The following is a 16,400-nucleotide window of genomic DNA, read 5'->3' on the forward strand; positions in this document are numbered from 1 at the left end:
CTGCAATCAGACAGTCACCCATGAGAAATGTAATATGCACACAAAAGCCACAGGAATTCCAGGGCAGTATCTCTCCCCGCTCACTGTAATTTGACACCACCAAGCGGTAGTAGAGTGCTCTTATCCCTCTTTCTGCACCTGTGCATCTGTCGATCTTTGTTCCCAGCACTCTTTGTTTCAGGAGCCTGTTTCTGTATATCTCAGACCATTTGTCACTCTTTGTCTCCCTGCTTTGTGCTAATCAGTTTGTCTTTCAGCTCCCATTGTTAAAAAAAAAACACTTAATGAATCTGAACACATTCCAAACCTCTTACTTGAGGTTGTACTCTTTCATAGATATTTTAGTTTTTTCTATCTTCTATGCCCAAAATGCTGACCACTCCAAAATACTCAAAGAGTTTCAATGAATGCCACAAACTATGGCTAGCAAATTGCAATTTATCCATGGTTCACCTTTATTCTACTCACAAAGCCCTATCCTTTTGCCTGTGAATCAAGTGTAATGTAAATTCCTAGCAGTTGAATAGTAATGGCCAATATCAAATAAGTTCAAATGTGAGCACAGGACAACGATGCACCATACAGATTTAAATGTACTCTGGCCATTCCTTCTCTCCAAATCCTGTAATGATACACAATTCAAGCCTCTCAGGTCTGTAAATACTTTGTCTGTTAAAAGGTGCAATATAAATACAAGCTGTTTTGTAAATGGACATCATAGGCAGTTGGTCCATATTTATTTCTAGATTTCCACTCAAAAATTCAAACATTTCCAAACCAAGTGGAGTAAAACAAGCCAAAAAGCATAGCATCCCACTGGCCAGCCTCCCACCTTCCACCTTACATAAATTTGAGCTTGTCTAAAACTCAGTTAGAATATAGGCAGCAAATACCTATTCACCCATCACCTCCATGCTCACTTATCTATAATTGGCTCCCATTCCAGGAAGAGCTCAATTTAAAAATCCTCACTAAGATAAAAGCAAAAAACTGCGGATGCTGAAACAAAAACAAAAATACCTGGAAAAACTCAGCAGGTCTGACAGCATCTGCGGAGGGGAATACAGTTAACGTTTTGAGTCCGTGTGACTCTTCACCAGAACTAAGGGAAAATAGAAAAGAGGTGAAATATAAACTGGTTTAAGGGGGGGTTGGACAGGTACAACTGGATAGAGGGCCAATGATAGGTGGAGATTGTCAAAATATGTCATAGACAAAAGGTCAAAGAGGTGTTGACGGTGGTGATATTAGCTAAGAAATGTGCTAATGGTGACATTAAGGGTAGAAAGCAGGACGAGCAAGGTACAGACAGCCCTAGTGGGGGGTAAGGTGGGGGGAAGGGATCGAAAAAGGCTAAAAGATAGAGATAAAACAATGGATGGAAATACATTTAAAAATAATGGAAATAGGTGGGAAAAGAAAAATCTATAAATTATTGGAAAAAAGGGGGATCGGAAAGGGGGTGGGGATGGAGGAGAGAGTTCATGATCTAAAGTTGTTGAACTCAATATTCAGTCAGAAAGGCTGTAAAGTGCCTAGTTGGAAGATGAGGTGCTGTTCCTCCAGTTTGCGTTGAGCTTCACTGGAACATTGCAGCAGGCCAAGGACGGACATGTGGCCATGAGAGCAGTGTGGTGTGTTGAAATGGCAAGCGACAGGGAAGACTGGGTCATGCTTGCGGACAGACCGAAGGTGTTCCGCAAAGCGGTCACCCAGTCTGTGTTTGGTTTCTCCAACGTAGAGGAAACTGCATTGGGAGCAGCGAATGCAGTAGACTAAATTGAGGGAAGAGCAAGTGAAATGCTGCTTCACTTGAAAGGAGTGTTTGGGCGCATGAACGGTGAGGGGTGTGGGGGGTGGGGGGGGTGGGGAAGGTGCCGTGGGAGGGGGTTGAGGTGTAGGGGGTTATGGAGGAGTGGACCAGAGTGTCCCAGAGGGAACGATCCCTGTGGAATGCTGCCAGGGGGGTGAAGGGAAGATGTGTTTGATGGTGGCATCATGCTGGAGTTGGTGGAAATGGCGGAGGATGATCCTTTGAATGCAGAGGCTGGTGGAGCCTGCTGACAAGGGTGGTGCTGTTGTTGTCTGGCGCACTGACCTCTACCTCGCAGAGGCTGAGCGTCAACTCACAGACACTTCCTCCTACCTCCCCCTGGACCATGACCCCACCACCGAACATCAAGCCATTGTTTCTAGGACTGTCACTGACCTCATCTCCTCTGGAGATCTTCCCACCACAGCTTCTAACCTCATAGTCTCCCGACCTCGGATGGCCCGCTTCTACCTCCCACCCAAAATCCACAAACAGGACTGTCCCGGCAGACCGATCATGTCAGCCTGTTCCTGCCCCACGGAACTCATTTCTTGCTATCTTGACTCCATTCTCTCTCCCCTTGTCCAGTCTCTTCCCACCTACACCTGCAATTCCTCTGACACCCTACATCATATCAACAATTTCCAGTTCACTGGCCCCAACCGCCTCCTCTTCACCATGGACGTCCAATCCCTCTACACCTCCATCCCCCACCGGGATGGTCTGATGGCTCTCCGCTTCTTCCTTGAACAAAGGCCCGAACAATCCCCATCCACCACTACTCTCCTCCATCTGGCTGAACTTGTTCTCACACTGAACAATTTCTCCTTAAACTCCTTTCACTTCTTCCAAATAAAAGGTGTGGCTATGGGTACCCGCATGGGCCCCAGTTATGCCTGTCTCTTTATGGGGTATGTGGAACATTCCTTGTTCCAGTTGTACTCCGGCCCCCTCCCACAACTCTTTCTCCGGTACATCGATGATTGCTTCGGTGCTGCTTCATGCTCTCGTCTGGACCTGGAAAAATTTATTAATTTTGCTTCCAATTTCCACCCCTCCATCATTTTCACATGGTTCATCTCTGACACGACACTTCCCTTCCCTTCCTTGACCTCTCTGTCTCAATTTCTGATGATAGACTGTCCACCAATATCCATTACAAGCCTACCGACTCCCACAGCTACCTTGACTACAGCTCCTCACACCCCGCTTCCTGTAAGGACTCCATCCCATTCTCTCAGTTCCTTCGCCTCCGTTCTGATGATGCCACTTTCAAAAACAGTTCCTCTGACATGTCTTCCTTCTTCCTTAACCAAGGTTTTCCACCCACGGTGGTTGACAGGGCCCTCAACCGTGTCCAGCCCAACTCCTGCGCATCTGCCCTCACACCTTCCTCTCCTTCCCAGAACCATGATAGGGTCCCCCTTGTCCTCACTTATCACCCCACCAGCCTCCGCATTCAAAGGATCATCCTCCGCCATTTCTGCCAACTCCAGCATGATGCCGCCACCAAACACATCTTCCCTTCACCCCCCTGGCGACATTCCGCAGGGATCGTTCCCTCCGGGACACCCTGGCCCACTCCTCCATCACCCCCTACACCTCAACCCCCTCCCATGACACCTTCCCATGCAACCGCAGAAAGTGCAACACCTGCCCCTTTACTTCCCCTCTCCTCACCACTCAAGGGCCCAAACACTCCTTTCAAGTGAAGCAGCATTTCACTTGCACTTCCCTCAATTTAGTCTACTGCATTCGCTACTCCCAATGCGGTTTTCTCTTCATTGGAAAGACCAAACGCAGACTGGGTGACCGCTTTGCAGAACACCTTCAGTCAGTCCGCAAGCTTGACCTCCCTGTCACTTGCCATTTCAACACACCACCTTGCTCTCATGGCCACATGTCCGTCCTTGGCCTGCTGCAATGTTCCAGTGAAGCTCAACGCAAACTGGAGGAACAGCACCTCATCTTCCGACTAGGCACTTTACAGCCTTCCGGACTGAATATTGAGTTCAACAACTTTAGATCATGAACTCTCTCCTCTATCCCCACCCCCTTTCCGATCCCCCCTTTTCCAATAATTTATATATATTTTTCTTTTCCCACCTATTTCCATTATTTTTAAATGTATTTCCATCCATTGTTTTATCTCTACCTTTTAGCCTATTCCGATCCCTTCCCCCCACCCCACCCCCTCTAGGGCTATCTGTACCTTGCTCGTCCTGCTTTCTATCCTTCATGTCACCATTAGCATATTTCTTAGCTAATATCACCACCGTCAACACCTCTTTGTCCTTTTGTCTGTGACATCTTTTGGCAATCTCCACCTATCACTGGCCCTCTATCCAGCTGTACCTCTCCCACCCCCCCTTAAACCAGCTTATATTTCATCTCTTTTCTATTTTCCCTTAGTTCTGGTGAAGAGACACACTGAAGACTTAACTGTATTCCTCTCCGCAGATGCTGTCAGACCTGCTGAGTTTTTCCAGGTATTTTTGTTTTTGTTAAAAATCCTCACCCTCATTTTCGAATTCCATCCTGACCTTGCCCTCTATAACCTTGTCCTTCTCCCCATCTCTCCAAGATCTCCACAACACGCCAATTCTGGCCTCTTGCGCATTGCCGATTTGAATTGCTCCATCATTGGCAGCTGTGCTTTCGGCTGCCAAAGCAAAAAAACTTGAATTCCTTCCCTTAAACTTCTCTGCCTCCTTGAAAAGGCCCCTTAAAACCTACCTCTTTGACAAAGCCTTTAATCATCTGTCCCATTATCTCCATGGTGCCGGGTGTCAAATTTCATTTGATAACCCTCCTGTGAAGCACCTTGCATCATTTTACTACATTAAAGTTGCTGTATAAATACAAGCTGTTGTTGCATTGCAAATGCGGTTGTCTTTGTAAATATTCCAAAATGTTTCACTGTTTATATTGATTTTCTTCCACCCTGCAGCTCACAAATTAGACAGAATAAGACAGCTGTAACACAGTTGCTTCAGTAACTGATGTTCCAAGCTTTCAAAAAGGGTACATGGATCTCATGGACTGAATTCATGAACACAGTCCATGATAAAATGCACATTTTGTTAAAAACTCACACACACACACACACACACACACACACACACACACACACACACACACACACACACAAAAGCTAGAAGGTCATTAGTAAAAAGAATGCATTTTACCTGAGGCAAAACAGGCAACTTTAGGCATAGTCATAACCAGGAACCAGTTTTGCAACCAGTTTTTGACAACTCAGCGTAATCTTGTCGTGCAGACACGACTTGTGGCATTGAATATTGCAAAGGCAATTTAAAAGCTTGAAAACGGAGGGAAGAAAGCAAGCAAAACGGTGCACACAGTTTTTCTTTCCAGCTCTTGGAAAGTGTGCGTGCAGGGGAGCAGGGGTGAGTGAAGAAAGAGAACAATCAGACTCGCATTTCAGAATACAAAATCTAGCCACCAAAAAGTATGCCCAAATTCATTGTTCACATTGGTCATGATGGCAACTGACAGATCAGCTCTCTTTCAAATGTCTAGGCAATTGAAAAAAAGTGAAAGAATGAATACTGTTAGTTTATTAAACTGCAACTCCAGGCCACAGAACTTACCATTATAAGAGTCTGAACGTGATACTAGAGTACAGGATGAACAATTTTTGATACCATCTTTGACACTTGCGTCGACAGATTCCAGTGTTGCTTTGGAAGAATGTGCAAAAATGTTGTCAACAAAGGCTTTAACACTCCCTTTTCTGAAAAGACAAAGTACAGCAAATGAGAATAAAAGTGTTATCACATGAAAAAGGCTCATTAGACAGCTAACATCATTGCTTGCTAAGCATCTACTGGGCCACAGGCTAAAGGTGGCAATCATCCAGTTTCCTGGTTTGTATTAATATTTTAGAGCTGCAACTATTAGTTTCAAGGAATTAAATACTTAAATGAGGGATAACTGAACCTCCAAATGTCAGAAGATGCCAGGCCACCCAAAGTCTTCCATGTACTTATGATGTCAGAGGTAGGAAGGTGAAAGCCATAAAAATGGCAGATGGCCTTCATTTAGCTGGTGATCTGCAGACATCAAGTCTGGTGAGAATTGCCCTGACTTCATTAGACATTTGAATTATTCATGTGGATCTCAGAATCAAAGATTTGGTTTTGAAGATAAGAGTTAATTGGTGTTAATTTCTGTTTGGAACACCCTGGTTATGCCACATTGCCATGGAGGTAGGTTGCAGGGAACTACCCTTTTCTGTGGGGTTTAGCTGTGCATTTTGCTCACTGTTCAGCTTGGAGAAGCCAGGAGATTTTGGACTTGGAGCTGGAAGCTAACAAGTTTGTGTGTAAGTTTGGAGCTCAGAAGGCAATGGAAAAAATTCTCAAGAGCTGTGGAACAGCTGGGGACCAGGAGAATACAGCTAATAGAAACCAGAGATGTTTTAATCTTTTTTTGTTAAATTCACTGCACAGAAATTGCGAGGGAAGATAAGGCTTGAGCTGAAAAGTCCCAGACCTTGCAAGACAGCTATGAAAAAGTTTGAAGTTGGTCCCAAGAAAGTGGATAATATTCAAGAACCTGATAAGTAGCCAAAGACTTTCTGGGGGTGTCATAGTGGAAAAGGGAAGGTTCAGTTGAGGATTTTAGTCCAGAATCTGTGTGGTTGTATTTTATTGTGCTTTCCGAAGTAAAGTATAAAGGAATCACCTAAGTCGATATTTATTTAGTAGTGTTTGCTTTACTTGATTCTTGTCTAGTAAAATTCATTGGCTTTAAACCATGAAGTTTTGTGGTTTTATTCTTTTTGCACATCCTCTCACGCAGTTGAATTCAGCTTTAATGACAGTGTGTGCGCCCAAATAGATGGTGTTGCCCTGGGTTCCCTGTCTAGTGCCAGCTCTCACTAACATTTTTGCCAGCTTCCATGAGAAATGCGTTTGATAGAATGACTCCTAATCTCCTACTCCTTGCATATTTCCAATACGTAAATACCACAGTTTCTTTATTGGAATCTGCAGCAGCATGCAAAAATTTCCTTACACACCTTAATGCGCTCCACCCCTTGCTCAAATTCACCAATAGAGCAATCTAACGAGCTTCCTTTCCTCGAGGTGCTCATTGAGAAATCCACTCATGGGTTCTCTATTACTGTCTACCACAAGCCTACCTTCACTGGTCAATGTACGCTTTGGGATTCCTACAGCTCCACATGCTAGAAGATTGACCTTATCGCAAGCTCGTAAATAAGGCCCAAGCCATTTGCTCACCATGCAAGCTTGATGTTGAAATAGGATGCATCAAAGCTACCCTGCGGTATAACAGCTACCCTGATCGCTGGGTATTGCCCATACTCACAAAATCAATTAAGGTTGCCATCTTTGGACCAGAAAAGTGCTCCACCTACATCAAATTACCCTGGTAGGGTAAAGTATCTCAAAGGTTTGAGCAACAGGTGAAGCTAAACATTTCACGCTGCTAGTGTGGTGTTTTCCAGTAACAGGATGCTGCTGTCAAGTCAAAAAGACATTCTGCCCAGCGCACAAAAGAGTAATGTGGTATATGAATTTCAGTGCTGGTGTGATGCCAAATACATAGGCAAGCGACTGGTGGATTGTATCAAACAACATGTCCCTCTAGCTGTTTGCAAAAGGCAAGAGCACTAATCATACTCACCCAACCTGTGCTTGCAAAACATAGGGCAGGATTTTGCCCTTGGTGGGGGTGCTTGGCGGGAGCAGTAGGGGGTGGTCAGGAAGCCGACTGCCACCTGTAATCAGCTCCGCACCGCGATTTCACACTGGTAGGCCAATTAAGGCCTGTGGGGGTGGGGGGAGGAGGGTGAGCAGATCTAGTGCGATCTTCACGCATGTGAAGCTCCGTGCCTCAGGGAGATGAAGCGCTGTTTAAAAAGGAAATCAAATTGTCATAAAACATGTCCCCTCATGTGACTCTGTCACATGAGCTGGGCGTGTTTTTAATTCAAAAATAAAACTTTTGTTTGATGTTTATTTGCTTTAGGAAACCTCATCTCGCCCGTGGATGAGGTTTCCTAAAAAATGTAAAGGCTGCTTGGCCTTTTCGCCTGCCTGCCAACCATTAGGTTGGACGGGCAGTGTAAATTTCAAATTAATTAGCTTCTTAATGGCCTTAATAGGCCTTTCAATTGTCGGCGGGCGCGCAGCCGACTCCAGCGCTCACCCACTGAATGAATTATCGCGAGACTGCACAATGACGTCAGGACACTCGCCCGACGTCATCGTGCGTCATTTTACCCTCGCCGAGTGTAATATTCTGCCCATAATGTCTAACGTTAGATGTGATTCCACGATTGGGCAGCACTTGCTGAACAATCCCGAGTTTGCTAAGAATTACACTAACAACCAATTTAAGACTGTCAGTTGGGCTCCGCAATGTTACTCACTTATGCTTGCTAGAAGCAACATTTATTCCATATGCAGGGACCTGTACTCTACAGGGCAAAATAACATGTCCTGACATTGCATTTTTTTTGAATAAACAAAAGCATGGGGGTTGATAGCTTCCTGGTGCGTTTGTCATGGCACCAATCAGAACTTATTCGCCAACCAATCAGAATCCCTTTTCTCATGCAGTATAAATTGTTGTTCGTTTGAAACTTGGTATTCTTGTGTGTGTCCTGTTGAGTGCAAGACAAAAGGCTTCAACAGCATGTCTCTTTCTTTCAGCAACGCTCAAGTTCTATACTACCAAGCGATTATTAATTTGTTCAGTAAATAATGGGGATTTCAAACTTCTCTTTAAATGTTAACAGTCTCTATGATATTTGTAACAAAGTCTTCAGCTTGTTAATGAAGCCAATTCTGCTTCCAACATCAACCAAATTTTATAGAATTTACATATTTATAATCTCAGAATATCCCTACTTGAAGCCCTTCTGGAAAGTAGACTTTCATAACCTGAATGCAAATGCAAGATTTGCTCTTAAGTCACTGCAAGAGTCAGTAATAGAGATGCTTGGAAAACATGTCAGGGGGTACAGAAGGAAAGATAGGAAAAAAAGAACCACGTTTACAACGTGAATGCAACTTCCACAACACCCCCCCCCCCCGCCCCGCCCCACCCCACTGCAAACCCATGACTTGCATGTAACTTTTGTTACGGCAAAAATTAAGTTGAGAATTGTAAGAAGGCAAATTGCTTCAAATCACTGCATTAACATTAGACTTGTTCATTGGGTTGGGAGGGAAATCAGAAGAGACAGTAAGCCAGAACACGGGTACAAGACAGAGTGAACATTTCAATAACCATTCACACTTAAATTTTCTAGTATCTGCCTTTTTACTCATTGTTTGTCCAGATGCAATGGATCTGAGCTCAGCAATTGAAGCTCTGCCCAGTATTACAGATTGGAAGTGGTCTCTTAATTGCTAGTTGCAGATTTGAAGAAGCTTTCCCTCAGTTTCTAACTTGCTGGCAACTCTACCATTACGTTGCATTACAGCTTTTATTTCTTATTAGTTTTATTCCATAATCCTTATTTGAAAGCAAGGTTTTATATTAATGATGAGGTCTCTCAAGTCTGATGCTGATGATTGAAACTTGGATGAATTCCTGTGCCTTTAAGACCAAGCTCCAACTGCAGACTCTTGGGCCAAACTACACTGGCCATATATACTAGATCTTTTTGCACCAAAGAACACATCCTTGGTCTGAGCCAGTTTTATCTTCATTCTCCCTCGAGCAGTATTGTAAGTTGTTAAAAATCTCAAAAGTCATTCATTCTGTAGCTTCACAGGTTTCACTCAACTTCTGGGACCAGCTCCAGCCTTCTTTAGAAATGGTAATGAACTTCCTTCTGAGGCAACATAGCTGTGGTTCAGTTTAGATTTAATTGCAACCCCACCGTACCAAAAGAAAAAAAAAATCCACCGAAAACCAGGTGCTGCTATCGAGTTTACATTGAAGCCAAAAGGCTACTCAGCTGAAAAAAGTGGACAGTAATATTTCTACGCACAAGCAGGCTTGCCTGTACCAAGTAGCTTTAACAATTTACTCCATCCTGTTAAGTGTTCAAAAAGCGCACTTTGATTTAAGAGCCTGGATTTCTGATCCATCCTAATGCACAAAGGAGTTGGTGGATTGACCTTTTACGTCTACATACAATGTCAAGTGTACAATTCTTCCATTTACAAATGGAGGCGAGCTGCTTAACCTTCTGTATACCTTCCAGAATTCTCCACATACTCAATTTAAAAACACTGGCAATGAGCTATGCTCAATTTGCCACTTGGCAGGCTGCGGGCAAGATGTAGTTATGTGCAGTAGTGTGGAGGCCTTCATGTTAAGACAGTACAAAAACACCCTGCCAACATGCAAATTCACACATTAGCTAAGATGAGTTGATTTGTATGAACATGTCAAGCTGTAAATGAGTCATATCCAAGCCAACAAAAATTGAAGCGCTCTTGGATTGTGTACAGAAGTTGAACACAGACCTCACTCAAACATACAGTTAAAGGCCAACATCTTCCCCCCCACACCATTGTTTTACAGCTTATCCCACTATTATATTCTAGTTACATGTGCAACTTCATAGCATGCAAAGGTTACCCCCCACCCCCCTCGCCAAATTGATGAAGATGATGAGATCCTATAAAATGCAGGCCATTTTCCATACCTTGGAAACCTCCTTTCAATGAAGGCAGACATAGACAACATTTATCATTGCCTCCAATGTGCCTTAGGCTGACTGAGGAAGAGAGTATTTAAAGACCAGAATCCCAAGTCTGAGTGGCCATAGTTTACTGGACAGCAGTGGTCACCACACCCCTTTGTGCTTTGGAGTCTTACAGCAGGCATCTTAAAGTATTGGAGAAGTATCACCAGTGGTGTCTTTGCAAGATCCCCCAGGTTTGGTGGCAAGAAAGGCGGTCCAACAGCAGTGTCCTCTCCCAAGCCAACATACCCAGCATCAAGGTGCTGATCGCTTAAAACCAGCTCCGATGGGCTGGACATGTTGTTCATATGCCTGACATCAGATTCCCGAAGCAACTGCTCTACTCTGAACTCATGCAAGGGACTTCCAAGAGGAGATCAGAAACGCTTTGGAGATGTTCTCAAAGCGTCTCTGAAGAGGTTAAATATCCCCACTGACTCACAGAAGTCCCTGGTTTGTGACTGACCAAAATGGAGAGATTCATTCGGGAAGGCACCAAACACAGAGAGACTTTGTCGGAAACAGGCAGGGGCGACCCCATCCTTCATGCACAACTTGCCCCACATGCGGCAGAGTCTCTAGATCGCACGTTGAATTTAACAGCAATCTCAGAATCCATCGAACCAGAGCGAAAGCAAGTCATCCTCGATCCCAAGAGGAGAAGTACTGAATCTCTTCATTGTTCAACCAAGTCTTTTCTGTGTCACATTTTTAAAAGAATCGAAACACAACTGACGAATATTATTCGTAACATTTCTAAAGGGCAATAGCAGTTTGCCTTGAGAAATGGAACAGAGAACAAGAATTTAAAGTGAATAGCCTGAACAGTGGAAAAAAAAGTGAAGAAGCCATGAAAACACAAGGATGCATCATCTTTCAAGGGTCTTAACCCCTATCTTCCACAATCGATGGATACTGCAGGGTATAGAATATCTTATACCTGTAGATAGACATAGCTTTTGTTGGAACAATATTTGCTTATGTTGAGCTTCTTTTAGTTTGATTGGACTACGGGTCTCTTTTTTATATTAGTGCTGCCCTAAAAGAGGCACTTGTGCAAAGTCTGTGGTGATCTTGGGGTAACCGCTATTTGCTAAATAGGCTTACGTGCATTTTCAAGCTGAAGACAGGATGTAGCACATGTTCAGAATTACCCAGCGTTCTGAGGTTCTAGAATAAAAGTGGATACTTACCCAAGCTTCCGAACAATAGATTTGTAGTAGGAATTGTCGTCTTTGAAGAAACTCTTCATCTAATTACAATGGGGAGAAGGGGAGAAAACAAAAAAGAAGTTTGAGGAATCATGTCAGCGTTTCCATCTTTGACTGTATGCTGCAGCATTTTCACACCCTAATAAAATAGTTTTTAAAGTAATTGTTCAAAAGCAAGAAGTTCTGATGTTACAATGCTGCATGTTGTTAAATTATTACTACGTTTAGTGGCTGTGGTAGAAGGCAAGACTGAAAACACACCCTATAAGAACACAAGAAATAAGCACTATACAGTGAGTTGTGGTCAGCTGAATGGTTCAAAATAAAAATCCTTGAGAAAAGCAATAAAATCAATTTGAACATTGTAAAACACCCTACTGCCAAAATAAAATCATATACAATCATGGATGTGCATTTTTCAGCTTTTCATACATTGCAGAAAACAGCATTTCAAAAAAGAAAGGTGCAGATTGCAAGAACTAATTTTCCAGTTTTTCTTCCTCCATTCAATCCAGTCATGAAAACAAAGGTTCCAATTGTCCATTAAACACTTGGGTCAGTGGATCTATGACAAATCCAGCAGGATGTCCCCCTTAATGGAGCTTAATTAACCTAGGGAGAGGCTAGCTCGCAGCAGCATTTAAACACACAGTGCCAGATGCGATTTACTTGCTTTGATGATTCCCTATTGGGCAAACCTCAAGTTTTCAATCATTACAAGTAGTCCTGCAACTCACACTGGAGGACTGTGATCAGACTGATAATTCGTGGTCTCTACCACAACTGTAGAAGAGAATTGTAACCGGTCATTAAACTTTGAAGTTTCATCTCATGGGGGGATCAGTGCTCCATAATCAGAGATTTTCATGGACATTGGGCAAATAAACCTGAATTGCTGTGTTGTTGTGCAAGCATCTGATACGTTAGCTGGTAATGGTTTTAAAAAGTGTTAAGTTTTCTGGATGGTTAACTAACCTCTTTCTCTATGTCTGTTGCAATGTCATAAAACGCCTTCGAGTTTATTTCTTTCATGTCATCCGTAAAAGTGATATTTTTTAGGTGCAAGATTCCAGGGAAGATCCTCACTAGAATGAGAGATACAGAAATAAAACATTGGCATAATGGCCATCTAGCCTGGACAGTTAGCATAAGGATTCAATCGTACCAATAAAAAGCCACAAACAGATTGCCTTTCCTGTCCTCTGGTTTGAATCCATGAGGAAGAGAGAGATTATATGGGCTGTGAATTCCTGTTATTGTCATTTTCAGTTTGCCAGCCAACATAATCCACAAACAGAATGGAGTAGGAAAATGTTCTACAAATAGATTAAAAAATATATAGTCATTATATGCAACAGAAAATAGATGTCAAATTTAACATCAGTGAAAGTGACTGCACAAGGAAGGGAGGGACATCTGCTATAGGGCATGGACAAAATGAGGTATGATGGAAATAATAGGAGACGGTACATTAATGGAAAATTCTAACAAGTATTTGTTTTTTTATATATATAAATATCTATATAGCACCTTTCATCGCCTCATGTTACCCCAAAGACATTACAGCCAATTAATTCCTTTTGAAATGTAGGCAAACAGCAGCCAATCTATTTTGGTGACATTAGTTGAGGATGAAAGTTAGGCCACACACCAGAGTTTCGCTGCATTTTTTTTTGAGTAGTGCTAGGAGAACTGGGAGACAAACTCTATTCGGGTGGGAGAAAGATCTAAGTTGAAGGACAGCATATTTGACAATGCAGCAGTCCATCAGGAAGTATTGCACAAAAGTATCATCCTATACTGTGTACTCAGGTGCGTAGTGGGCTTTGAACCCTCAAATGTCTGACTCAGAAAAGGTGAGAGAATTCTACAACTGAGCCAAACTCATGCTGAAGATATGAAAGGTAACAAGTTCAATTTCCAATATTAATTACAACATAATCACGATCAGTGTAAGGCAGCATTTTCTCAAAAGTTGTCACCTTAGTCTGACATGCGGATAAAAGAAAATATTAACACACAAGAAAGAAAAATTATACCAGATTATGAACTATATATAAAAAAAATATTTGCAGGAACATTTTCTTTATTTGATCCACATTCTCCTAACACTAGTTACTCTTCTCCAAGTCAAAGGGCAGAGAAAGGGTCAGGGGAGGGTTCCAACCAGTGATTTCATTCACCCACCCCCACCTTTAATCTGTTTCTATTAGTGCAGGAATGACAAGATGCATGGACACACACAAAACCATGGACAGACCAGCAAAAGCACAAAGTGGCTTAAAAGAGTCGCCTCAGCGAAAATCTTTTACTCTTGCTGGCCTATATATTGAGGGCAGTTAGTGGCCAGAAAATGAGGGTATGGGTAATTGTTTCTTAGTTAACATCAGCGATTTAATATCCACCATGCAGAGTATCATAGAATAACTCAAAGTAGTAGCTGTCCTATAACATGCAGGAAACAAGCTTGTGCACCCAGTTTGTTTTGAAAGTACATCCAGGATACATGCAGGACAGCAATGAGTATGGTAGATACTTAACTGCACAAAAACTCAAACCAGCATCTCCACAATATAAATGCAACATTTAATCTACTCCCAGTGAGTGAAATCTTAAACTGCTTTTGTGTTAGACTCTACTGGGTCATTAGGAAGATATGGACGGGATCGTCAAATGGGCAGATATGTGGCAGATGGAATTTAACCCTGAAAAGTGTGAGGTGTTACACTTTGGAAGGAGTAATTTGACAAGGAAGTATTAAATGAACGGCATGACACTAGGAAGTTCTGAGGAACAAAGGGACCTTGACATGTGTGTCCATAGATCTCTGAAGGCAGAGGGGCATGTTAGTGGGGTGGTGAAAAAGGCATATGAGACACTTGCCTTTATCAATCGAGGCATAGTTTACAAAGTAGGGAGGTCATGTTGGAGTTGTATAGAACCTTAGTGAGGCCACAGCTGGAGTAGTGTGTGCAGTTCTGGTCATCACATTATAGGAAGGATGTGATTGCATTGGAGGGGGTGCAGAGGAGATTCACCAGGATGTTGCCTGGGATGAAACATTTAAGTTATGAAGAGAGGTTGGATAGACTTGGGTTGTTTTCATTGAAGCACAGAAGACTGAGGGGCGACCTGATCGAGGGTGTACAAGGTTATGAGGGGCATGGACAGGGTGGATAGGGAGCAGCTGGTCCCCTTAGTTGAAGGGTCAGTCACAAGGGGGCATAAGTTCAAGGTGAGGGGCAGGAGGTTTAGGGGGGATGTGAGGAAAAACTTTTTTACCCAGAGGGTGGTGACGGTCTGGAATGCGCTGCCTGGGAGGGTGGTGGAGGCAGGTTGCCTCACATCCTTTAAAAAGTACCTGGATGAGCACTTGGCACGTCATAACATTAAAGGCTATGGGCCAAGTGCTGGTAAATGGGATTGGGTAGGTAGGTCAGGTGTTTCTCATGTGTCGGTGCAGACTGGATGGGCCGAAGGGCCTCTTCTTCACTGTGATTCTGTGATTGGGAAATCTTGCCAAGTTTCCTCTTGGCTGTAAGAGACCAGCATAACAGGAGCTGGCACACTGGCTTGGGTCTCATGTAATATAAAAATAGCTTATATGCATCAAGAGTTTGGTGTAGATATTATCATAAAACTATAGCATTGACAATTCCTTTTTACCTGTTATACAGTTATTTGCTTTTTCGAAGAGCCCAAGGAGACATTGACACTTATACGACACAAAAAGATTCACACATTTACTGCTTGGAGGACAGGTTATGTTTGCGCAGTGATCTGGAAGTCAAAATAAATAGCAATATCAACATGTATTATTTGCAGAATAAATCCATAATGAAATGAAGTCACACCCATATAATGTTCGAAATTTACTGAACACAAATAATCAAAAGCTTTGGATTAGAAGAAAAACAGCTTACAATAATTTATTACAGGACTTATCAAATGTAATTATAAGGCTATTCATAATCTTCAGTGGGTTTTAATTATGGGACTTTATTTGACCCAAACCCTGAGCGACCCATTGTCAACTGTAGTTACGAGAGCTGATTGCTAAATGGATAATGAGTGCTGCAAGGAATCTCTCCCTCATGCTTCAGCAATCACTTAAAGCACAGCTCTGTCATGCTCTTAATCTAGAAATTTGAAAAAAAAGCTACACTATCACTAATGCAAGATGATGGGACAGTCTGACAACCAATACACCAACTCCAGTTCAGACTCTTCACTGCTGATCATACAAGGAGGAGATTCTGGTTCCTATGCAATATTTTGAACTACACACACTATCTTCTGTATCCTGAACTAGCTGAAGCTTGAACTGAATAAATTTTGAACCCAAGCCTTTATCCAAGACCTGGGCTAACTTTTTGGCCACACATACATAACTCAAGGACATGGCTCCTTTGTGCAGTACTGGGTAAGATAGATTTTACCTGGTCAACTTATAGTGTAAATTACAACTGGGAATCTCTGGTCATACACAAAATGCAGGTCAGGTAATTAATTACAAAGGAGAATAACTGGAAAAGCGAATCTTTCCAAGGTCACAAGATATCCATCTTAAGCTCGTTTATCTAGAGATTCCAATGTTCCCCCACTGTAGTATTCCAACTGTTTCTTCAATGGTTCCAGAATATTGCCTCCCCTACTCTAGCTGATCATTCTGCTTGAA

The 16,400-nt window shown here is 42.7% G+C and overlaps 1 protein-coding gene across 1 annotated transcript in view; it reads right to left on the reverse strand.

Annotated features, from left to right (window-relative positions):
* Positions 1 to 16,400, reverse strand: part of LOC144667994 (protein HEG-like) — a 107,466-nt gene that overhangs the window by 41,272 nt on the left and 49,794 nt on the right. The window contains exons 3-6 of the mRNA XM_078529689.1: positions 15,389 to 15,502; positions 12,698 to 12,807; positions 11,705 to 11,763; positions 5,428 to 5,570 (exon numbers count right to left, since the gene is read on the reverse strand). Of these exons, the coding sequence (XP_078385815.1) occupies positions 5,428 to 5,570; positions 11,705 to 11,763; positions 12,698 to 12,807; positions 15,389 to 15,502 (426 nt within the window). The remainder of the gene's footprint in view (positions 1 to 5,427; positions 5,571 to 11,704; positions 11,764 to 12,697; positions 12,808 to 15,388; positions 15,503 to 16,400) is intronic.

The sequence above is a fragment of the Cetorhinus maximus genome, chromosome 25 (assembly GCF_964194155.1).
Source record: "Cetorhinus maximus chromosome 25, sCetMax3.hap1.1, whole genome shotgun sequence".
NCBI classification, from domain to species: Eukaryota; Metazoa; Chordata; class Chondrichthyes; order Lamniformes; family Cetorhinidae; genus Cetorhinus; species Cetorhinus maximus.